The sequence below is a fragment of the Schistocerca nitens genome, chromosome 11 (assembly GCF_023898315.1).
Source record: "Schistocerca nitens isolate TAMUIC-IGC-003100 chromosome 11, iqSchNite1.1, whole genome shotgun sequence".
Classification (NCBI taxonomy): Eukaryota; Metazoa; Arthropoda; class Insecta; order Orthoptera; family Acrididae; genus Schistocerca; species Schistocerca nitens.
Genome location: NC_064624.1, coordinates 46,079,798 through 46,103,713, shown reverse-complemented (window position 1 = coordinate 46,103,713; position 23,916 = coordinate 46,079,798). Strand labels below are relative to the sequence as shown.

Here is a 23,916-nt window from a genome sequence, read left to right as displayed (position 1 = left end):
CCTAACGGTGTGCGGGGCCGTAGCCCAGCTTCATGGAGACGGTTGCGAATGGTCCTCGCCGATACCCCAGGAGCAACAGTGTCCCTAATTTGCTGGGAAGTGGCGGTGCGGTCCCCTACGGCACTGCGTAGGATCCTACGGTCTTGGCGTGCATCCGTGGGTCGCTGCGGTCCGGTCCCAGGTCGACGGGCACGTGCACCTTCTGCCGACCACTGGCGACAACATCGATGTACTGTGGAGACCTCACGCCCCACGTGTTGAGCAATTCGGCGGTACGTCCACCCGGCCTCCCGCATGCCCACTATACGCCCTCGCTCAAAGTCTGTCAACTGCACATACAGTTCACGTCCACGCTGTCGCGGCATGCTACCAGTGTTAGAGACTGCGATGGAGCTTCGTATGCCATGGCAAACTGGCTGACACTGACGGCGGCGGTGCACAAATGCTGCGCAGCTAGCGCCATTCGACGGCCAACACCGCGGTTCCTGGTGTGTCCGCTGTGCCGTGCGTGTGATCATTGCTTGTACAGCCCTCTCGCAGTGTCCGGAGCAAGTATGGTGGGTCTGACACACCGGTGTCAATGTGTTCTTTTTTCCATTTCCAGGAGTGTATAACACTATGTGCTGGCTCTGTGTGTTTTGGAACGAAGTCATCTTAACTCAGAAATAAAAATTGCCATACTAATCAATGAAAATCACTGCTCTATTAGTAAACATATGCTTCTTTCAGTGTGCACAAGTCAATGTAAAAAAAAATTTGCAAAGCCATGCCAACAGCAGCATGGATTAAGCACAGCATTACCATATGACCTTGTCTGTCTGGTACCCATTGCTTATTATGCTATTCGGAAGGCACCTATGGTGGATATGACACTGTGGCAAAAGTATGAGCTTAGAGACATGGACCAAGCCAAAAAATAGGTCAAAGGGTGCTCGTTGACATTCAAAAACTGGAGTGAAGATGAAGGCTGTGAAAACTGCCATAACCCTCTGAACCACCACTGTTGCTCCCTGATGTAGAGAAACACGAACTTTATGCAAGGAAGCAATCTTGTTTTCTTTCAGAAGTTACAGGCGACAAGTGTCTGCAAGCCCAATGTATGTCTTAGCCTAGTGACTGAGAATGTAGGATCATTGTGCAAGGGTTTCACAAAGCAAGACGATGTGATAATGGGTGGAACTGGAACCAGTATTGACATGGGTCAATTCTACAATATTGAGTACAACCTGCTAAAAGTATCATCTGCACCCAATCTTACAAACATGGGCTTGGCTCCTGCTTTCATGGTGTTAGGTTTGCCCCAACTGAACAGTTTTGTCAGGAAGGTCAATATGGAGTTACATCAGCTGCTGTGGGCAGCTACTTTGTCAGGCATGCCTTTAGTTCCTATTGATACTATTAGCAGGTGGGACTTCACAAGGTGTGGCCTGCATCTCAGTAGGAAAAAAGGGTAAATTGGTCGTGATGATACCAAAATTTTTAAGCGGAGTTCTGAAACTCAGGGAAGTACCTCTTTTTTAGGCTAAGATCAGTGACCAATGATTCGACACTGAAAGAAATTAAGCTTAATGAGAATATCAGACAGGTGGGTACTACACATTCTCATGAAAGTACAGTGAAAAATAATGTTAGTCCATCGCATCAGAATGTCAGGATTAACACATTGAATCAGATGAGCTTTTTCGTTTAGAAGATTTAGAAACTAAGCGAAATAGATGTAATATGCCTGTGCAAACACGATATCATCAAAGATGTGGAGAAGATAATTTAGGTAGGTGTAAGGTTTCAGCATATGTAAGTAGACATTATGGAAAGAGGTGGAGTTGCCATATACAAGGGCTGTCCAAAAAATTCCAGAACATTCGTAATTTCGCGCCAATGGCGTCTTGGAGCGAAATGCAGTTGGCATCCCTGCACATGCTTGTGTTTAATGCGGGTGTGCCAGAATTTTCATTGTTTTATGTCTGTTATTGTTCAGTGCTGTATTGAGTAGATTATGTAACACAGTTTGCGAATTTCGAGATGGCATAGTCAGAAAATCATCAAAGATGCATTAAATTTTGCATTAAAATCAAGAAAACCTTTAGAGAGACACAACTGATGCACGAACCCTACGGTGGTCAGTGCTTAAGCCATACTCAGTTTTACGAATAGTTAACATAGTTTAAATGTGGCCGGACACATTTTACAAATGACCCTCATTCAGGATACCCATCACAACATGTACCAGTGATGCTGATGTTGGGGACGTGAAAGAAATTGTGCATCCCAATAGAAGAATGACTGTCAGAGAGACTGCAGAAGACTAATATTTCTGTTGGATCATCTCATGAAATCCTGACACAGCATCTTGAAATGCATCGTGTTGCAGCCAACTTCATCCCACAGTTCATCTCAATCTGTGAAGAGCTTTTGAATCTCGGAAACGAGAATGAGATGATGCTTAAGAGGATCATAAATAGGGAGGGGGAGGGGGAGGGAGAGAGCGGGAGGGGGAGGGAGAGAGCGGCAGGGGGAGGGGGAGGGAGAGAGCGGGAGGGGAAGGGGGAGTGAGAGCGGGAGGGGAAGGGGGAGTGAGAGAGCGGGAGGGGGATGGGGGGAGGGAGAGAGCGGGAGGGAGATGGGGGGAGGGAGAGAGGGGGAGAGGGAGGGAGGGGGAGAGGGAGGGAGGGGGAGAGGGAGGGAGGGGGAGAGGGAGGGAGGGGGAGAGGGAGGGAGGGGGAGAGGGAGGGAGGGGGAGAGGGAGGGAGGGGGAGAGGGAGGGAGGGGGAGAGGGAGGGAGGGGGAGAGGGAGGGAGGGGGAGGGGGAGGGAGGGGGAGAGGGAGGGAGGGGGAGAGGGAGGGAGGGGGAGAGGGAGGGAGGGGGAGAGGGAGGGAGGGGGAGAGGGAGGGAGGGGGAGAGGGAGGGAGGGGGAGAGGGAGGGAGGGGGAGAGGGAGGGAGGGGGAGAGGGAGGGAGGGGGAGAGGGAGGGAGGGGGAGAGGGAGGGAGGGGGAGAGGGAGGGAGGGGGAGAGGGAGGGAGGGGGAGAGGGAGGGAGGGGGAGAGGGAGGGAGGGGGAGAGGGAGGGAGGGGGAGAGGGAGGGAGGGGGAGAGGGAGGGAGGGGGAGAGGGAGGGAGGGGGAGAGGGAGGGAGGGGGAGAGGGAGGGAGGGAGAGAGGGAGGGAGAGAGGGAGGGAGGGAGAGAGTGGGAGGGAGAGGGGGAGGGGGCTGGAGAGGGGGGAGGGGGAGGGAGAGTTGGTTGGTTGGTTGGTTGTTTGAGGTTTAAGGGACCAAACAGCGAGGTCATCAGTCCCTTGTTTCAAATATACTCCATTCTGCTAACGGGACATCTCAGAAAAGTCAGAACAATAAAACGGAAAAAGGGAAAAAACGTAAAGGGCAGTCACGTTGTCATTGGTAAAAACAAATGAGGGAAGTCGGCAAGAGAACGAACCCAACACTATGCTGAAACAGCATAGGCAAGACCACCTGTGACTTAAAAGGTACAACTGCTATAATGCAGAAAATACGTATGGGAACAAAAAGACTAACCAAGCCTTAAAAAAGGGTAAAAAGAGTAAAAGGGGAAGAAAAGAGGATTCCGGTCAGGGAGGTGAATCGGGAATCTCTAAACACTGCCTACAGTGGGAGACACCAAAACACTCACCGCCCTGCCCCAACACCAGAGAGATTAAAAACCTTAAAACTGAGAATAAAAACCACTCTCCCGGAGGAAACAGAGAACCAGAGAGACCATCCGGGAATCGTCAGCCAACATCAAAGGTAAAGTGTGGGGGAGTCTGTACTTAGTACGCAGAGCCAAAAGAAGGGGGCATTCAACCAAAATGTGGGCCACTGACTGGAAGGCTCCACAACCACATAGCGGGGGTGGCTCATCACGCAAAAGAAAACCATGGGTCAGCCTGGTATGACCAATGCGGAGACGACACAGTGTGGTCGAGTCCTTTCGGGAGAGGCGAAAGGAAGAACGCCATGGGCCCGGTGTCACCTTAATTGCACGAAGTTTATTAGACAGTGGAGTAGCCTCCCAAGAATTGGCCCATGACTGCGCGAAGTGGGATTTGATGTGAAGCCGTAAATCCGCTGCAGGAGGGGTTACAGGAAACGGGGGGTAAGTAACTGCTCCCCCAGCCAAACGATCAGCGAGCTCATTTCCCGGGATACCCACATGGCCAGGGACCCATAGGAAGTCAATGGAACAAGCAGCACGGTGAACATCAGCGAGATGGTCATGGATGGCAGAGACCAAGGGATGGCGCGAAAAACACCGGTCAATAGCAAGAAGGCCACTCATCGAGTCCGTACATAACAAAACGCGGTTGTGTTGGGATTGCTTAATAAAGGTAAGGGCCCGGGAAATTGCCATCAATTCCGCAGTAAACACCCCACATGTAGGTGGCAGCAGATGATTTTCCGTTCCAACAGAGGACGTGAAGGCATACCCAACATGATCAGCAGATTTAGAGCCATCAGTGTAAAAAACAACAGCATCCCGAAACTCCCATAAAATTTTGCGGAAAAAGGAACGAAACACCACCGGGGGGATGGAATCTTTCGGACCGCGGCGGAGATCCATCCGAATTCGAGGCCGAGGAACTAACCAAGGAGGGGTGGAGGGGAGGGAGCGAGGAAGACAGGACAAAGAAGGAAGTTGAAAATCACGGTAAAGAGACGCAAGGCGCAGCCCAACCGGTAAACCCGCCCGAGGGCGGGAGTCGGGTGGGCGACGTCCATGGTCTGGGAACAGGATAGAATAGGAAGGATGAGAGGGAGAAGAACGGATAGTGAGGGCATAAGACACCAGAAGCTGGGACCGCCGAACAAAAAGGGGTGGGATCCCAGCTTCAACCAGGAGACTATCAACAGGGCTAGTAGGGAAGGCACCGGTGGCCAAACGGATACCACGATGGTGGACTGGATCCAGCACGTGCAGTGTGGAAGGAGCAGCTGAACCATAAACTTGACAACCATAGTCCAAACAAGACAGAACTAGAGCACGATAAAGACGGAGGAGGAGAGAACGGTCCGCACCCCAAGAGGAGTGGGCAAGGAAGCGAAGGACATTGAGTTTACGTAAACATCCTACCTTCAGGAGTCTGATATGGGGCAACCAAGTGAGCTTGTTGTCGAAAAGAAGACCCAGGAAACGAAACTGTGAAACCACAGGCAATCGTTGTGCAGCGAGATAGAGCTCTGGATCAGGGTGGACCGTAGTACGGCGACAGAAGTGGACCACCCGCGATTTTAAAGGAGAGAATTGAAACCCGTGTGAGAGGGTCCATGCAGAGGCACGCCGTATAGCCACCTGGAGCTGCCGTTCTGCAGATGCCATCGAGGAGGAACTAACCCAAATGCAGAAATCATCCACATACAGGGCAGGGGCGACCAAGGGACCGACAGAGGCCACAAGTCCATTGATAGCAATGAGGAAAAGAAGGGTGCAAGACAGCCCTGTGGGATGCCCGTCTCCTGGGTCCGTGGAGAACTAAAAGCAGTACCAACTCTAACTCTGGATGACCGATGGATCAGGAACTGGCGGATAAAATTCGGGAGTGGGCCCCGAAGACCCCACTGATGAAGGGTTAGTAAGATGTGATAGCGCCAGGCCGTGTCATAGGCCTTGCGAAGGTCAAAAAACACTGCAACCAAATGGCGGCGCTGGGAAAAAGCCTGCCGAACTGCGGATTCCAAGCGAAGTAAATGATCGATTGGAGATCGTCCCTCGCGAAAGCCACACTGGTAAGGGGACAATAGATCCCGAGATTCGAGGACCCAAGTGAGCCGACGGGCTACCATCCGTTCAAGTAACTTACAAACAACATTGGTCAAACTAATTGGCCGATAGCTGTCAACAGATAGGGGGTTCTTACCAGGCTTAAGGACAGGAACCACAATGCTATCCCTCCACTGAGAAGGGAAGTCACCCTGGAGCCAGATACGGTTAAACACCCGAAGAAGATGTTGCCGTTGTGGAGCACTGAGGTGTTGAAGCAGTTGGTTATGAATGGAATCTGGGCCAGGGCCCGTATCATGAGACGAAGATAGAGCAGAAAGAAATTCCCATTCAGTAAAAGGTTCGTTATAAGATTCTGACTCACAAGTGGTGAAACATAAGGTGAGAGCTTCAGCCTGCTGTTTGTGATGAAGGAAAGCAGCGGGATAGGAGGCTGACGCCGATGCCACTGCAAAATGGGTCGCAAGATGTTCGGCGATAACTAATGGGTCCGTACAAATGCCATCTGGGAGGTGAAGGCCTGGTAGGGTGGACTGCCGATGGAAACCTTGGAGAGAGCGAAGTGTAGCCCATACCCGTGACAGAGGGACAGTGGAACCAAGGGAAGAAACGAATCGTTCCCAACATATCCGCTTGCTCTGTTTGATTAAATAACGGGCTTTAGCGCGAAGGCGTTTAAAAGTAGTAAGGCTGGCTACGGATGGGTGCCTCTTGAAGTGTTGCAAAGCTCGACGGCGATCACGGATGGCAATGGCAATGGCCGGACTCCACCACGGGACTTGCCGGTGACGAAATAGTCCAGATGAGCGCGGGACAGCAACGTTAGCAGCGCGAACAATCGCGTCAGACACGTCACGTAGGACGTCATCAATACAACCCGACAAAGAGGGAGAAAACTCGACCTGTGCAGTGTATAGAGGCCAATCGGCGCGGTGGAAAGACCAACGAGGTAACCTGTCCATCGGGGAGCGCGAAGGGAGCGTGAGAATCAACGGGAAATGGTCACTATCACAAAGGTCGTCGTGTGGCGACCAGTGTAATGAAGGGAGGAGAGAGGGAGAAGAAAGAGAAAGATCAATGGCAGAAAAGGTACCATGACCAGCACTGAAATGAGTAGGGGAGCCATCATTAAGAAGACACAGGTCGTGGTCTGCAATAAATTGGTCTATAAGAAGACCTCGTCTAGATGGAAAGGCACTGCCCCACAAAGGATGATGAGCATTAAAATCCCCAAGGAGGAGGAAGGGAGGAGGAAGTTGCTGAAGAAGGGTGGTTAAGGCAGCAGGTGTAAGAGCCCTGTCAGGAGGGAGATAAAGATTGCAAACGGTGACTGCAGAGTCTAAGTGGACCCTAACAGCAACCGCTTCCAATGTAGTTTGGAGAGGAATCCACGTGCCAGCAATGTCGGTACGGACCAACGTACAAACGCCACCAGAAGCCCGCAAGGGTCCGACCCGATTGCGACAGAAAACACGGAACCCACAGAGGGTCGGTGAGTGAGCATCAGTAAAATGTGATTCCTGGAGAACCACACAAGCTGCAGAGTAGGACGAAAGAAGGGATTTCAATTCCGGAAGGTGTCGATAGTAGCCATTACAATTCCATTGGAGAACCACAGAACGATGGTTTAAATGAGGGCTGAACACGCTAAATCCAGTCATACTGCCGGGTCCCCACCCGTCACAGACAAGGAGGGGGCGACATCCATAAACGACAGGTCAGAATCCAGTTGTGAAGTCGGGGAAGGGACCTCCGGTGACACCAGAGGCTCTTTGTCCCGGGACTTATGTTTCTTCTTTTTTTCAGGCTGAGATCGAGGAGGGCTGTGTGGCATAAAGGGGCCAGCTGCAGCAAGATCAGGAACAGAAAGAGACCGGGCGACCTGGGGGCCGACAGACCGCGGCTCTCGCGGTCGCCGCGCGGCAGCAGACCTTTGACCTGAAAGATGCCGGGAAGGGGCATCCCGGGAGAGGCGCCCTTGACCGGCAGACGCCGAAGGAGTGGGACACTTCTCCGGCTGGGGAGGGGGAGCAGCACCCAGAGGAGAAGGTGTGGGAGCCGCAGGGGAGGGGGGGAGGAGTGGGGTCCGGGATGGGGGTAAGGAAGGGGGGGGAAGGGGGGAAGATGTAACCAAGGCGTAACTCGATGTCATAGACACAGGGTGCAGTCGTGCATATTTCTTACGGGCCTCTGTGTAGCTTAAACGATCGAGGGACTTATACTCTTGGATCTTTTTTTCTTTCTTATAAACTGGGCAATCTGGTGAACGTGGAGAATGACTACCACGACAATTTACACATACAGGAGGGGGAACACAGGGACTCCCCTCATGGAGTGGACGTCCACAGTCACCACAGAGAGGGTCCTGGGAACAGCGAGAAGACATGTGGCCAAAACGCAAGCACTTAAAACACCGCATAGGAGGTGGGATGTACGGCTTCACATCACAGCGATAGACCATAATCTTAACTTTCTCAGGAAGGGTATCCCCTTCAAAGGCCAGGATAAAGGCACCAGTATCAATACGGTTATCTTTAGGACCCTTCTGAACACGCCGAACAAAGTGAACACCCCGCCGTGCGAGATTGTCCCGAAGTTCCTCATCAGTTTGAAGGATGAGGTCCCTGTGGAAAATCACACCTTGTACCATATTTAGAGACTGGTGAGGGGTAATAGACACAGGAATTGTGCCAAGATGGGTACAGGCACGAAGGGCCGCAGATTGGGCAGCTGAAGTAGTTTTAATCAGCAACGAACCCGACCGCATCTTGCTCAGGGAGTCCACTTCGCCAAACTTGTCTTCAATGTGTTCCACAAAGAATAAAGGCTTGACACTGGTGAAAGTATCTCCATCAGTCCTGGTGCAAACTAGATAACGGGGGAAAGGTTTTGCCCCTAGACGACGGGCCTGACCCTCTTCCCAGGGGGTAGCCATGGAAGGGAAGGCCGAAGGGGCAAGAGAAGCAGCACTTGAGGAATCAGTACCACGCAGAGAGACGGCCGCAGAACGGCCAGAGTTTTGGACCCTTATGCGTTTCATCTGCATAGCGTCCGCCCTGATACCACCCACTCCGATCAGGGGCTCTCCTCACGGGCGCCACCCAGCCACAGCAAGGGCCGTCTGGCACGGCGGCCATTGCCGGGAGTTCCGATGCTCCAGGATGACGAGCAACCACTCCAAGGCATGCATGAGGAGGTCACAGCTCAGGTATCAGAAGTGTGATCCCTGTGTGTTCAGGGGGCTCAACCAAAAGGGTACATAGCGACCCCACCACACGGGCTGGCTACCGTGCTGGCTATGCACCCTAGCATCAGACCACGACGTGAAAGAAAAGGTGGAATGGACTAGGAGGGCGCACGTCGGAGACACTAGGTAAGGTGCTCTTCCCCAAATGGCTCACACTACGGAAGAGAAATTTTGGAATGGAGGTCAAACCCCAGAGGAGGACCAAGGAATGCCAAAAAGAGGAGATAAGTACGCAACAAAGCCAGAGAGTAAAACCAACAGAACCAGGAGGATAGCGGGGCCAACATAAACAAGGACACCAATAGTGGGAGAGGAGAGGGCGAGGGGAAAGGAGCAAGGAGGGGAAAGGAGGGGAAGGAAAAGGAAATGCAGCCCGGGAGAGAAAGAAGGCTGCAATGGCTCGGGGCCCCGTGCTCGCCACGCACGTATCCACAAAAGAGTTGTGGACCCCCTGGGGGGGAGGGAGAGAGCGGGAAGGGGAGGGAGAGAGTGGGAGGGGGAGGGAGAGAGCGGGAAGGGGAGGGAGAGAGTGGGAGGGGGAGGGAGGGAGCGGGAGGGGGAGGGAGGGAGCGGGAGGGGGAGGGAGGGGGCGGGAGGGAGAGAGCGGGAGGGGGAGTGAGAGGGGGAGGGAGAGAGCAGGAGGGGGAGTGAGAGGGGGAGGGAGAGTGCTGGAGGGGGAGGGGGAGGGAGAGTGCTGGAGGGGGAGGGGGATTGCTGGAGGGGGCGGGGGAGGGAGAGTGCTGGAGGGGGCGGGGGAGGGAGAGTGGTGGAGGGGGCGGGGGAGGGAGAGTGCTGGAGGGGGTGGGGGAGGGAGAGTGCTGGAGGGGAAGGGGGAGGGAGAGTGCTGGAGGGGGAGGGGGAGGGATTGCGCAGGAGGGGGAGGGGGTGGGAGAGTGCTGGAGGGGGTGGGAGAGTGCTGGAGGGGGTGGGAGAGTGCTGGAGGGGGAGGGAGAGTGCTGGAGGGGGAGGGAGAGTGCTGGAGGGGGAGGGAGAGTGCTGGAGGGGGAGGGAGAGTGCTGGAGGGGGAGGGGGAGTGCTGGAGGGGGAGGGGGAGTGCTGGAGGGGGAGGGGGAGTGCTGGAGGGGCAGGGGGAGTGCTGGAGGGGGAGGGGGAGTGCTGGAGGGGGAGGGGGAGTGCTGGAGGGGGAGGGGGAGTGCTGGAGGGGGAGGGGGAGTGCTGGAGGGGGAGGGGGAGTGCTGGAGGGGGAGTGCTGGAGGGGGAGTGCTGGAGGGGGAGTGCTGGAGGGGGAGTGCTGGAGGGGGAGTGCTGGAGGGGGAGTGCTGGAGGGGGAGTGCTGGAGGGGGAGGGGGAGTGCTGGAGGGGGAGGGGGAGTGCTGGAGGGGGAGGGGGAGGGAGAGTGCTGGATGGGGAGGGGGAGAGAGTGCTGGAGGGGGAGGGGGAGTGCTGGAGGGGGAGGGAGAGTGCTGGAGGGGGAGGGAGAGTGCTGGAGGGGGAGGGAGAGTGCTGGAGGGGGAGGGAGAGTGCTGGAGGGGGAGGGAGAGTGCTGGAGGGGGAGGGAGAGTGCTGGAGGGGGAGGGAGAGTGCTGGAGGGGGAGGGAGAGTGCTGGAGGGGGAGGGAGAGGGAGAGTGCTGGAGGGGGAGGGGGAGGGAGAGTGCTGGAGGGGGAGGGGGAGAGCAGGAGGGGGAGCGAGAGAGCATGACCAATACAACACAGATCGTTTATGAACATGGTTAAGTCTTTTGAAGCATTTTCAGCTTTACTCGTTTCCATACCTATAACGATTTGAGGTAGAGTGCTTTCTTTTAGCACTGAGCCCTGGTTCTTTTCTAATGCAGCTACGACAATTTACAACTACAGTACTTATTGTGGTTTTATCTACCCTTTTTCGGTTGTCTACTTGCAATATTTGAAACTGACGCACTTTCTGCACTCATCCGAGACCATCTCACCTAAAAAAGCCCAGTCTCCCCTACACATCCCCCAGTCTCCCCTACACATCCCCCAGTCTCCCCTACACATCCCCCAGTCTCCCCTACACATCCCCCAGTCTCCCCTACACATCCCCCAGTCTCCCCTACACATCCCCCAGTCTCCCCTACACATCCCCCAGTCTCCCCTACACATCCCCCAGTCTCCCCTACACATCCCCCAGTCTCCCCTACACATCCCCCAGTCTCCCCTACACATCCCCCAGTCTCCCCTACACATCCCCCAGTCTCGTGTGGAACTGCTTCCTTTGTGTAATGGATTCCTGACCAATTTAGCAGAAATCGTGAACTACCACCTTTTAGCACTAGTCGAGGAATCTGCAACCTACACAGTTGCAGAACCGTCTGGGACTCTGATTCAGACCTTCACTCCGCTCTGTACCAAAGAACCACTTTCAGTTGTGCCCATGATGCTACAAATGGTGGGCTCCACCTTCATCTCGTAAACGAGACTGGGAGCAGTACTATTTCAGGTAGTCGCCTGAAACTAGATATAATCTCTTCCAATCCAACGTGGTACATTTTGTCAGCACCAATGTGAGCCACCACCTACAGCTGACTAGGCCACACTTCTCATGGCATCCGGAAGCAACCATTCCTCCCCCCTCTCACTATGCACACAGAAAGCACAATGGATTCCTTCCAGTCCTATGCAGCCATATCTCTAAATGGCTCCACTACACACCTAACATGAGAGTTTCCAATTAACAGTAATACTACTGCAAACGCCCAGTCTAGCATGCTGAGAGGCTTCCTCTGGAACATGGCAAGTGATTTCATCTGGCTTTTAGATTTCAGCAGCCATAGGCAGCACCCAAATCTTTTCATCAGATGAACTGAGCAGGCTCTCTGATTGGCAACATGGAAATTCTTTCACTGCCACTCACACACTGGAATGACTTCCCACTCACAAACAAGTGAGAGGTCAATCTCAGTGTGGGCAGTACCCAAGGTGACTACAGCAATGGACCAATCGGTGGAAGACACTGCCTGGAGCTGTGAGCGAAGTATCACGAACTTAGTTCACAGCAATTACTATATCTGCCCATGCCAGAGTTGGCATGGTAAATATACACACACACACACACACACACACACGAGTTGAAGGTAAGGAACACTGACAAAATTTAAAGTAACTCGCTTCTAACGAAAACATGCACCAGCTCACAGTACTCTGATGTGCTACTGCTGCTACTATGAGAGCTATCACTGGATTTTGCGATCTAAGTACTGCAAGTAACACAAAACAAGTGAGTGATGCAATGCAGACAGTGGCTCTATGCACTACACAGTTAATAAAGTGCATAAATGTGCCTGATAAGTACACAAATGTGCACAAAATACGGGATTTGAAGATCACCACCACAATTATCACTACAATAATAGTAGATGACGCGAAAATATACTAACAGCAACTGATAAATAAATCGCTCACTGGTAACAAACATCAAAGGATAATTATGTCAAGTTATGCATCAAAAGTCCCTGTTCTGAGCCAGTTCAAGTATTAATGCTCATGCTGATGAACAGAGAAAATGAGCAAATAAGCTAACACAATGTGCTTTCCTTGCAGGAAAGGCGAAGTCGTTACAGCAGCAGACGTCTGGTGTCAACATAATGTTGTTCAATCAAACCAACTGTTTGAATATCAGTGAGTGTAAGCAACCAGTGTCAGTGTAATATCAAATAGGGTGGTAGTACTTGAAAACTATCAATTTAGTGATGACAAAGTATACTTCTCCTTAGATGAATGACATTGACCATGCAATGTGTCAGAGCAGAGTTCAACCTTGCTCCACAGGAAAGTTTGTTCCCCCCGATGTTACTATTTCTGTAGGGCATTCAGTTGGTACAGTTAAAATATTTAATAACAGAGGGAGCACAGATCTACAGGAGCAGATGGCTACGAAGGAGCAGATTTTTTACATTTTAATGAAATGCAGTACAGGATGAGCTAATGTGTTGGCAAAGAAGGCAATCACATAGCCTCCAACTTTATGACACACTGTGCAGTGATCTGTTGTCGACAGTTTGCCAAACTCTCCACCCATTGGAAACTACCATAGCTCAACTCCATGATGCATTCTCTGCATTGATGGAAGTGGAAATGTATGATTCAACATTAACAGAAGTGAGCACTGAATTATGATCTTATTCAAGTTAGTTTATACGCCCAGCTATAAGTAAGTTTATAAAACCCCTCCATTTCAATGTAAATAAACTAGTTACCACCATAACCAACTAAACCAGCTGTAGCAGCTCCACATAGTGCGGGTAAAATAGTCGAAGTTCAGTATAGAAGACTTAACAATCTATCTCCAGAGAATATATATTATGATAACCAAATGAAATCGTAAATCAATTACGACTGCTTACAGTTCCAGCCGGTGCAGAGAATCGAGCTTATCTGAGCTTCGAAAAATATGCATCGTCGAGTAATTGTGGAGAGAGTTGTTCATGAGCTTTACAGACTTGCATGCAGAATATTTCTGATAATACGAGGAATGGATTATGTATGGCAGGCTGACCTCTTAAATATGCAAGACTACTTACAAACCAATAATGGTTTAAAGTACATTCTAATGGTCAGACACACATTCCAATTTCGCATGGGCTTACCTTTGAAGGTGAAGACTGGGAAGGTGGTTTCAGAGGTTTCTGAACAATTGTTGCAGACAGGAGTATATTGACTGCCCAATAACCTTGAGGCATACCACATAAGTGAAGTTTACGAGAGGCATTTCAAAGCAGAATTGGAATGATGTGGGATAAATCACAATTCAACATTCTCCCATTTGGAAATTAGTACTGCCAAATGGTTGAACTTGACAATCAAAAAACTAATGTGGAAGCAATTTAATCTTCAACATAAGTGCAAATGGCTGAACATACAGCCAGAAATCATTGCAAGTATAATCACATTATTAACCCTTCTATTAAGAACAAACCTATTGGTATCAGAAACGAATTACAGAAAATCTTTAAACCCAATATGTTCCTCATAGAGCAGGTCATAAAATGTCGAGTGAACAGGGCATTGATGAAATGTCTTAGTTTCTCATCAAAGCTCAACAGCTGGGTGAACACACTAAATTTGCTATGTAATATGAAAAGCAAACCTCAAACCATGCAGTAGTGTGACATGGGTGCTAGGAAACACCACGGAGTTGAAGGTGGTATTCTCGAGTAACTGCCATTAGAACTTTGTATCTCTCGATACAATTTCTGTGGAGCTGGAAAAAAATTGAAATAGCGCCTGGCTTATGGTTTTTTTGTTTGTTTTGGTTTTATGGCGCAAAACTGCTATGGTCATCAGCGCCCAGCCCGTGACTAAGGAAACAGTAAAAAACCGAAATTGAAAACCAGCAGCAATGGGAACAAAGTCAGAAAATTGGAGAAACTAAAAGCAGAAGGAAGGCTTAAAAATCCACTACAGAAAGGGGTTGGTTGTCCCCAAAAAAGCTTCAAATGACTGACGTCATTTCACTGGCACTAATAAACTGGAGAACGCGGTCGGCTGAGCGCGTGTCATCTGCTAAAATCGACGATAGATCAGGCGATAGCTGTAGACGGGCGCATAACGGATTAAAATAGGGGCATTCAATTAAAAGGTGTCTTACCGTCCACAGCTGAGAGCAGTGGGGACAGAGTGGGGGAGGATCGCCGCTTAAAAGATGTCGATGGCTAAAAAGACAGTGCCCTATCCGGAGTCTAGTTAAAATTACCTCCTCCCGATGACGCGTTCGGGAGGAAGAAGTCCAAGCGCAAGGAAGAGCTTTCACTGCCCGAAATTTATTATGGGGAAGTGTTGACCAATGCGCGTGCCATAAATGAACAACACGACGACATAAAACGCTCCGTAGATCGCAGAAAGGAATCGATGGAATAGCTGGCCGAGGAAGAGAGACTGCAGCCTTGGCTGCAATATTGGCCACCTCATTTCCACAGATACCAACGTGTCCCGGGAGCCAGAGGACCGCCACTGAGACGCCCCCCAGGTGGAGCAAGCGCAGACAGTCCTGAATCCGGTGGACCAGAGGGTGCACAGGATAGAGCTTGGAGACTGAGGAGAGAGCTGAGAGAATCTGAGCAGATAACGTACTGCATCCGCCGATGGTGGCGGATGTAGTGAACAGCCTGGAGAACAGCGTAAAGCTCCGCAGTATATACCGAACACTGGTCGAGAAGCCGAAACTGATTTGGGGTGTCGCCAACAATATAGGCACTCCCTACACCTAACGATGTTTTCGAGCCGTCGGTGTAAATAAATGTGGCGTCCGTCATTTGTGCACATAGAGCAGCAAATGCCCGACGATAAACAAGTGAAGGGGTACCATCCTTGGGAAATCGACAAAGGTCATGGAGCAGGCAGATCCGGGGGCGGAGCCAAGGCGGTGCTGTACCCCAAGTTGTCAAGAAGGTTGTAGGAAAGCGGAAGGAAAGAGAATGGAGCAGTTGACGGAAGCGGACTCCCGGGGGTAGTAGGAAGGAGGAGCGGCCTGCATACCCTACATCAAAGGAGGCATCGAAAAAAAGGTCATGGGCTGGATTAGCAGGCATGGAAGACAGATGGCTAGCATAACGACTCAGGACTGCTCGCTGAGTGGACAGCTGAGGTTCAGCAGTCTCAGCATAAAGGCTTTCCACAGGGCTAGTGTAAAAAGCTCCAGACACTAAACGTAATCCACGGTGGTGGATAGAGTCGAGACGCCAAAGAATAGACGGCCGAGCAGAGGAGTAGACTATGCTTCCATAATCCAATTTCGAGCGCACTAAGGCGCGATAGAGGCGGAGAAGGACCACTCGGTCCGCTCCCCAGGAGGTACCATTCAGGACACGGAGGGTGTTAAGGGATCGCAGACAGCAATACGAAAGATAGCAAACGTGGGAGGACCAGCACAGTTTTCTGTCAAACATAAGACCCAAGAATTTAGCGACGTCTGAAAACCGAAGGTTGACAGGACCTAGATGTAAGGAGGGCGGAAGAAACTCCTTATGTCGTCAAAAATTAACACAAACGGTCTTACTGGGAGAAAAACAGAAGCTGGTTTCGATGCTCCAAGAGTGGAGGTGATCGAGACATCCTTGAAGACGTCGTCCAAGAAGGCTGGTCTGTTGAGAGCTGTAGTAGATCGCAAAATCGTCCACAAAGAGGGAGCCCGAGACATCAGGAAGGAGACAATGCATAATTGGATTTATAGCGATGGCAAACAGTACAACACTCAGCACTGAGCCCTGGGGTACCCCGTTTTCTTGGGAGAAAGTACGGGAGAGAGTAGTGTTCACCCGCACCCTAAATGTGCGCTCTGCCATAAATTCGCGAAGAAAAAGGGGCAGCCGGCCTCGAAAGCCCCAAGAGAACAGTGTGCAGAGGATGCCTGTCCTCCAACAGGTATCGTATGCTCTCTCCAGACCAAAAAATATTGTTACCGTTTGGCGTTTCCGGAGAAAATTGTTCATGATGTAAGTGGAGAGAGCAACAAGATGGTCAACTGCAGAACGATGCTTTCGGAATCCGCATTGGGCAGGTGTTAAAAGACTGCGGGATTCCAGCCACCAAGCTAAACAGTAATTCACCATACGCTCCAAAACCTTACAGACACTACTCGTGAGAGATGGGGCGATAGCTAGAGGGGAGATGTTTGTCCTTTCCAGGTTTCGGAACGGGAACGACGATAGCTTCCCGCCATCGTCTGGGAGAAGTACTGTCGGTCCAAATTCGATTATAAAGGCGAAGGAGGTAACGCAGACTATGGGTTGATAAATGCAGCAACATTTGGACATGGATACCATCCGGTCCTGGGGCGGAGGAGCGAGAAGAAGAGAGGGCATGTTGGAGTTCCCGCATGGAGAAAACAGTATTGTAGCTTTCGTGATTTTGAGAGGAGAAAGCAAAATGTCGCACTTCCGCTGCACGTTTCTTCAGGAGAAATGCTGGCGGGTAATTTGAAGAGCTCGAAATCTCAGCAAAGTGCTGACCCAATGAGTTAGAAATTGCGACGGGGTCCACTAACGTATCATGCGCGACAGTGAGCCCAGAGACCGCGGAGAAACTAGGCGCGCCTGAGAACCGTCTAAGCCGACTCCAAACTTCCGAGGAGAGAGTGAAGGTGTTAAATGAGCTAATAAAGAATTTCCAGCTTGCCTTCTTGCTATCGTGGATGACGCGACGGCATCACGCACGGAGCTGCTTATAGAGCATACAGTTGGCCAAAGTAGGATGGTGACGGAAAATGCGAAGAGCACGTCGCCGCTCACGTATTGCGTCACGGCATGCCTCGTACCACCAAGGAACTGGGGGGCGCCTGGGCAATTCGGAGGTGCGTGGTATTGAACGTTCCGCAGCTGTAAGAATAACGTCGGTAATATGTGTGACCTCATCGTCGACGCTGGGAAAGCGACGGTCATCGAATGTCGCTAGAGAAGAAAAAAGTGTCAAATCGGCTTGGTCAAACTTCCAGCATCGCGGGCGCATATATGGCAGATGAGGCTGCAGTCTAAGGACACATGGGAAGTGGTCACTCGAGTGTGTTTCATCAAGGGCGAACCATTCGAAGCGCCGAGCTAGCGGAACAGTACCCATCGCACGGTCCAAATGAGATAAATTTGTCGTGGAGGCAGACAAAAATGTGGGGACCCCAGTGTTGAGGCAAACTAGATCCGCTTGGTGGAAGACGTCTAGCAATAGGGAGCTACGTGGGCAAGGATGTGGAGATCCCAAAAGCGGGTGGTGGGCATTGAAGTCCCCAACCAGCAAATAGGGGGGTGGAAGTTGACCAAGAAGATGAAGGAGGTCAGCTCGTGCCATTGGTGTGGACGATGGAATGCATACAGTACAAAGAGAGAACGTGTATCCAGAAAGGGAAAGACGGACGGCGACAGCTTGGAATGAAGTGTTTAAGGGGATTGGGTGATAATGGAGAGTATCATGGAGAAGAATCATGAGTCCTCCATCATGGGCTTGAGTGCCTTCAACAGAGGGGAGGTCATATCGGACAGACTGAAAACGAGGGCGAACAAAGCGGTCATGGGGATGCAGCTTTGTTTCCTGAAGACAGAAGATGACCGGCGAGTAGGATCTTAAGAGGATCGACAATTCATCCCGATTGGCTCGAATGCTGCGGATATTCCAGTGGATAATGGACATAGGGTGAACAGAAAATGGAGGATTGTGACCAAGGGTGCTGTCAACTCAACGACTGCTTAGAGCTTGCGACCGACAGCATGGAATGGCATTCAGCCGAAGGCAGAAGATCCTGATCCATAGGTTGTTCAGGAGCAGCTCCTGCCACCAGCGATCAGCCTGTTGACCAGCCACCAGCAGTGCGCCTTGGCGACACAGAAGACGGCCGAGGGCGATTTCCGCCAGGTGGCGCTGTAGATGGGACACGCCTAGGCGGAGAAGGAGAGGAACTGGGTTTCTTTGTAGCCTTCTTGGAAGTATGATGTTTAGATGAAGGAGGAACCGATGGGTGTGAAATTGCTCTTTTTTCGAAGACTTGGTGTCTGACTTTTGGGCTCGAGATTTAGCAGAACCCGACGAAGGGTGAGCCATAGAGTGGGCAGGCGGAAGTGGTGATGTTGAACGTGCGATCTTTGCGCTGGCCGATTTGACGACCGTGGCACTAAAGGTGAGGTCGCAAGTCTGCGTGGCCGCCTCCTTTGTTGGCCGAGGAGAAGCAAGGACAGTGCTGTATTTGCCTGTCTGAGGCATGGTGGGCTGTCGACTGGCGAATAATTTTCGAGCAGCAAAGGTCGACACCTTTTCCTTCACTCTAATTTCCTGGATGAGCTTTTCGTCCTTAAAAACGGGGCAATCTCGAGAGGAAGCAGCGTGGTCACCCATACAGTTGATGCAGCGAGGGGATGGAGGTGGACGAGCACCCTCATGGGCATCCTTGCCACACGTAACACATTTGGCCGGATTGGAACAGGACTGTCTGGTGTGATTGAACCGCTGACATCGATGGCAACGCGTAGGGTTTGGGACGTAAGGGCGAACGGAAATTATCTCATAGCCTGCATTGATTTTCGATGGGAGTTGAACTTTGTCAAATGTCAAGAAGTTAGTGCAGGTTGGAATGATGTTTGTGTCAACCCTTTTCATAACTCTATGAACAGCCGTTACGCCCTGGTCAGACAGGTAGTGCTGAATTTCTTCGTCAGACAATCCATTGAGGGAGCGTGTATAAACGACTACACGCGAGGAATTTAAAGTGCGGTGCACTTCAACCCGGACAGGGAAGGTGTGGAGCAGTGAAGTACGCAGCAATTTTTGTGCCTGGAGGGCACTGACTGTTTCTAACAACAGGGTGCCATTCCGTAATCTGGAACAAGACTTTACAGGACCTGCAATTTCGTTGACACCGTTCTGAATAATGAAAGCGTTGACCGTGGAGAAGTCGTGACCTTCGTCAGACTGAGAAACAACAAGGAACTGTGGCAACAATGGAAGAACTGTCTGTGGCTGAGACGCAGTGAACTTACGCTTGTGAGCACACATAGTGGAAGGTGAGGAAACCATTGCGGAAGAATCCCCCATGATTACCGGCGTCTCCGATGGCTCACTCCCCCCTTGTGGGGGCCCTCCCTGAGGGCACTCCCACCTTGAGTGATTGTTCACACCTCAGGTCACACCTCCCGACAAACGGACGGAGGGACCAATCGGCACTTTCGGAAGGTATCAGCTCGGGTAATCACCCCTCCCTGGGCCTGGCCGTTACCAGGGGGTACGTACGTGTCCTACCTGTCTACTAGGGGCGGGGAATTACGCGTTACCCCGTCACCGGCTAAGCATCGAAATGCGTGGGTCGGCCTTCAGACACGCACAGGGAGGAAAAAAGAGAAAGGGAAAGGAAAGGAAAGAAGAGGGGTCTCAAACGCCGCAGCGGAGAAAAGAGCAAAGAGAAGAGGGAAGGAAAAGAGAAGGACAGAGGAAGGACGAAGACTTGCTAGTGTTGAAAGCAAGGAGTTTGTAACAGTTTCGAGCGTCCGTCTCCAGACGTAGGCACAAACCATACTCCCAGAGGGGGAGAAAGGGAAGGAAAGAACCAGAGGCGAGGGGGGGAGGGCGAAGATGAGGGACGGGTAAGGATGCGGAAAGGGAAGGTATGCAGCCCAGAAAGGAAGGAGGGCCACATTAGCTCGGGGTCCCGTGCTCGCTACGCACGTGTCCACGAAAGAGTTGTCTGGCTTATGGTGATAAGGGCTTTAAGGTTCTGGACAATGTATGCAAAAAGCACAACATTGCCTCCACTACAAATGAATATAATTATATTGCAGACTAAATATTCATTGATAAGTCTGCACAGGTATGTCAAGGGATGGATATTGATGTAGGACAACCTATTTCTGCTTATGTGGTTGATAAGGCAATGTTTTCTAGAATTTAAATTGGGTACTGGACTAAACTTCAAGCAATAATGAATGCAGCTCACTGCACACTAAACAAGAACAACCTATGGGGTGTTTAAGAAATTGCATCAAATCAATGGTGATAGCGGCAAAAAGTAGGAAGGAAGCGATGTGTTAAAACGCCCAGATTCCTACCAATAACAAAGACATCTGGTGGAATAATTTTGTTCCTGATACCTAAATTTGCTGGGCTGTCAGCTCTGGTTACATAAGCTAGGAGAGCTGCTATCATATTCCAAGCAGTAAAGAACGCCCAAAAAAGCGAAAAGCAAATACAAACAGCTAAAAAGCATAATGACCATGGAGGCCATCACTATCGGTTAAGGCCTATATTTAAAATACAGGAAATGGCTTGGATTGGATATTTTAAAAAGGCCCACAGCAATGGTACTGGAGAGAAGGATTACAAACACTCTTAGATCAGCCTAATCTCGTCAGAAAATTTTAAATCAGTGTAGGACACATTGCTTGAGACAGTGTGGAAATCCAAGAAACATGGAACTGTCAATTTAGATATTGGTGGGGGTATGGAGCTCTTGGTGATTTAAGGCCACCTGAAGAATTGTGTTGTCACTTCACCAATAGGAATCAGTTGTTTTACAATGTTCGACACTACCATGACTTCAGTTCATACCTGAGGATATTTCTGCCTGATATTTTTCCTCAAAATTGCATAAAAACAAGCAGTATGCAAGTCTCCACATAATTTTAAGCTACGATGTAATGACGTTCACTCTAATCACAATTGGTATAAATTGAAAACAAATTTCCTGCAATATAGGAGCAGGGGGTAGTGATGTACAGCATTGACTGGACTGCAAACACACAAAAGCATAGCCATCACCACAGAATTAATAATAAATTGCATCTAGGGAATGGGGAAATTGTGACAATACCTCCTGGCCCTTGCAACATTGACAATTCAAATGTATACTTGATACATATTTTTAAAGGATTTGAGGTACATGCAAATGTTATGTTTAAATCAGAGATGAAAACAAAACACATTACAGACTTTCGTCACAAATATTAAACAGGATGGCCACTAGGTTTCTCGAAAAAACAAGTGATGATGCATAATATTGGTAAAATGTTTGAGTTATCAACTGGTGGACATACTGCCAGTCAGTACAATTTGTGCAGAGCGTAATATTGCAACGAATTTTGTACCCTGACAATAGATTAATCCATACCATTTATGCATTTTTTCCCTGCTTATAAAAGTTAAGAAAATGAAGTCCACGATGAACATGGGCAGCTACATGAAGTCAAGATGGCGAAGGGTTAACAAGCATCAGGAACGTGGGAGGTAACCTGAAGCCAAAAGCGAACTCCAGGAGGTAACAGGGAAGAATGGCGATCCCCATACTGGCAGGCAAAGGAGTCATCAAATAAGATGGAATAGGATGAGTCCCCAGGTGTGAAAGAGAAATGGCATGCCTATCCACTGAGGAGGACATCATACCAGTATGACTAGCAGTCCAGCGTCTTCTGCAGACTCTCAACTGGGCTGGTGAAAAAGCAGCCACTGGAGAAACGTATTCCATCATGGAGTGTGTTCAGACAGCATATGATGAACAGAGGTGCAGAGGAATGAACTAAACACCCACAGTCTAGTTATGAATGGACAAGGGATCACAAGAAATGGAGGAGGGCTGTCTGATCCGTTCCTCTGGAAATACCACTTGGGAGATGTAGGACACTGAGGGATTGGGTACTATGTACAGCCAAGTACGATACATGGGCGGATGAAGGAAGTTTCCTATCAAACATAAGCTCCAGGAATTTCCTGTTTCAGTGAACGAAAGAGCACAAGGCGCAAGATGTAAAGATAGTGTAAGAAACTCATTCCACCGCCAAATACTTATACAAAAGATTGTGGCAGTGGAAAAGTGAAAGCCACTGCCCATGCTCCATGAGAAAAGACGATAGGAATGACGCTGAAGACGCTGCTCAAGGAGACATGTTGACGTAGAACTGCAATAGATACTTGGTGGGAGGCAGCCCATAATATGGTTAAAGGGGATAGCAAAGACAATGATACCCAGGACGAGCATTCAGGCATCCCATTTTCCTGGATAAATGTGCAGGACAAGGCCAAACAATATAAACCTTGGGAAAACATCTTTCAAAACTTCCTCTAGTAAATGGGGCAGATGGCCTCTGAAGCCCCACATGTATAGACTACAGATGATACCAGTCCTCCAGCAGATTTATCGGACTTCTTCCGAATCAAATAATATGGCCATAGTCTTATTTTCACAGGAAACCATTCATGATATCGGATGACGAAGTGAAAACATGGTCAAACGCAGAACAGCATGCTCGAAATCCACACTGTGCAGTGCTTAGCAGTTGGGCAGACTCAAGCCACAAAACCATCTGCCCATGAATCATATCTTCCATCATCCTGGAAACACAGCTGGTGAGAGAAGAAAGGCTTAGGTTGGGTATGACATTGACTTCACATCAGCATCTAGCAAACATGCAATCTGCCAAAATATAATTGTACCTACAAAGGAGGAGGTGCCGACCTACAAGAGAATGCTGCAACATCTCAATGTTAACACTGTCTAGGGCAAATGATCTGGATGAAGTGAGAGCATGGTCTACATCCCTCATAGTAATAGCAACATTGTAGCATTCATGATTCTGAGAGGGTATCGGCTGAGCTGCCTCCACTTGTTTCCCTACGTAACAGGATGACCGGAGCGGGTGACATGGTCGGGGTTGTAGGGCATGTAGGGCATGGCTGGGTAGAAGAATGTGGCTGTTTTTAGCAATCTTCCTTTTCTTATTGTTGGTTCTTCCAATACATTTTCTGGTAGCTCAGCCTCACCGCTCGTGTCGTGGTGAAGACGTACTGATGCACGCAGTCCGGGGAACGCAATGCCGCACTCTGTCAGCAGCTGTGCAGGCGGTAGGAGGTCAGCGGCATGAGGCCCAGCCCAGCTCGCCCCCCTGCTGATGCGGCAGCTCTTGACGACGCCGGGAGTCGCCAGTGCAGCAGCGGGCAACACCCTCCGCCAGCCAGTCCTCAAGGACAGCGCCACTGATGACGACGACGTGACAGTGACTGAACACCCAATCGGTAGAACTGAATGCCGACACCCACCTCTGATGCCCTTAAATAGTGCAGGCCGCTGCTGAATCCGCCGGTTACGCGGCAGCGTGTTTATTAGAAGGTTCTCTATGAGTTGGCTAATGCAACCGCACCACACGCAGCCTGCATCTGCGTAATTCTGCTAATGCTGCATTCTGATGGCTGCCGCGCACTTACACACATACCAATGCTCATTGCAAAACTGCATAATGTGCTGACTGGCCTTCGTCCGCCGTTTGCTGTGAGGCTGGCGCATCACGCACTGAAACACACTAAATCACGATTTCGCATAGTATTTCCTAAAAATAACCCTTTGTCCTCTACAATTCCTCCCTCGTATGAAAAGAATTTGTCCCTGATTTCAACCAAAAAGTCAAACTAACTATAGTCCACTTCACAAACACCACAAAATACGATTGATTCACTATTTACACTGGAATCATTCACTTTTATCCTCAGTCTAATCT

General features: G+C 50.3%; 1 protein-coding gene across 8 annotated transcripts in view; it reads right to left on the bottom strand.

The window, feature by feature from the left end:
* Positions 1-23,916, bottom strand: part of LOC126212970 (zinc finger protein 724-like) — a 132,344-nt gene that overhangs the window by 19,873 nt on the left and 88,555 nt on the right. The window contains exon 6 of one of the 8 annotated variants that reach the window (XM_049940501.1): positions 23,690-23,711. The exons of the other annotated variants lie outside the window; for them this stretch is intronic. Coding sequence (XP_049796458.1) covers positions 23,705-23,711 — 7 coding nt within the window. The 3' untranslated portion in view covers positions 23,690-23,704. Of the gene's footprint in view, positions 1-23,689; positions 23,712-23,916 lie in introns of those variants that run through there. 8 annotated transcript variants of the gene reach the window in all.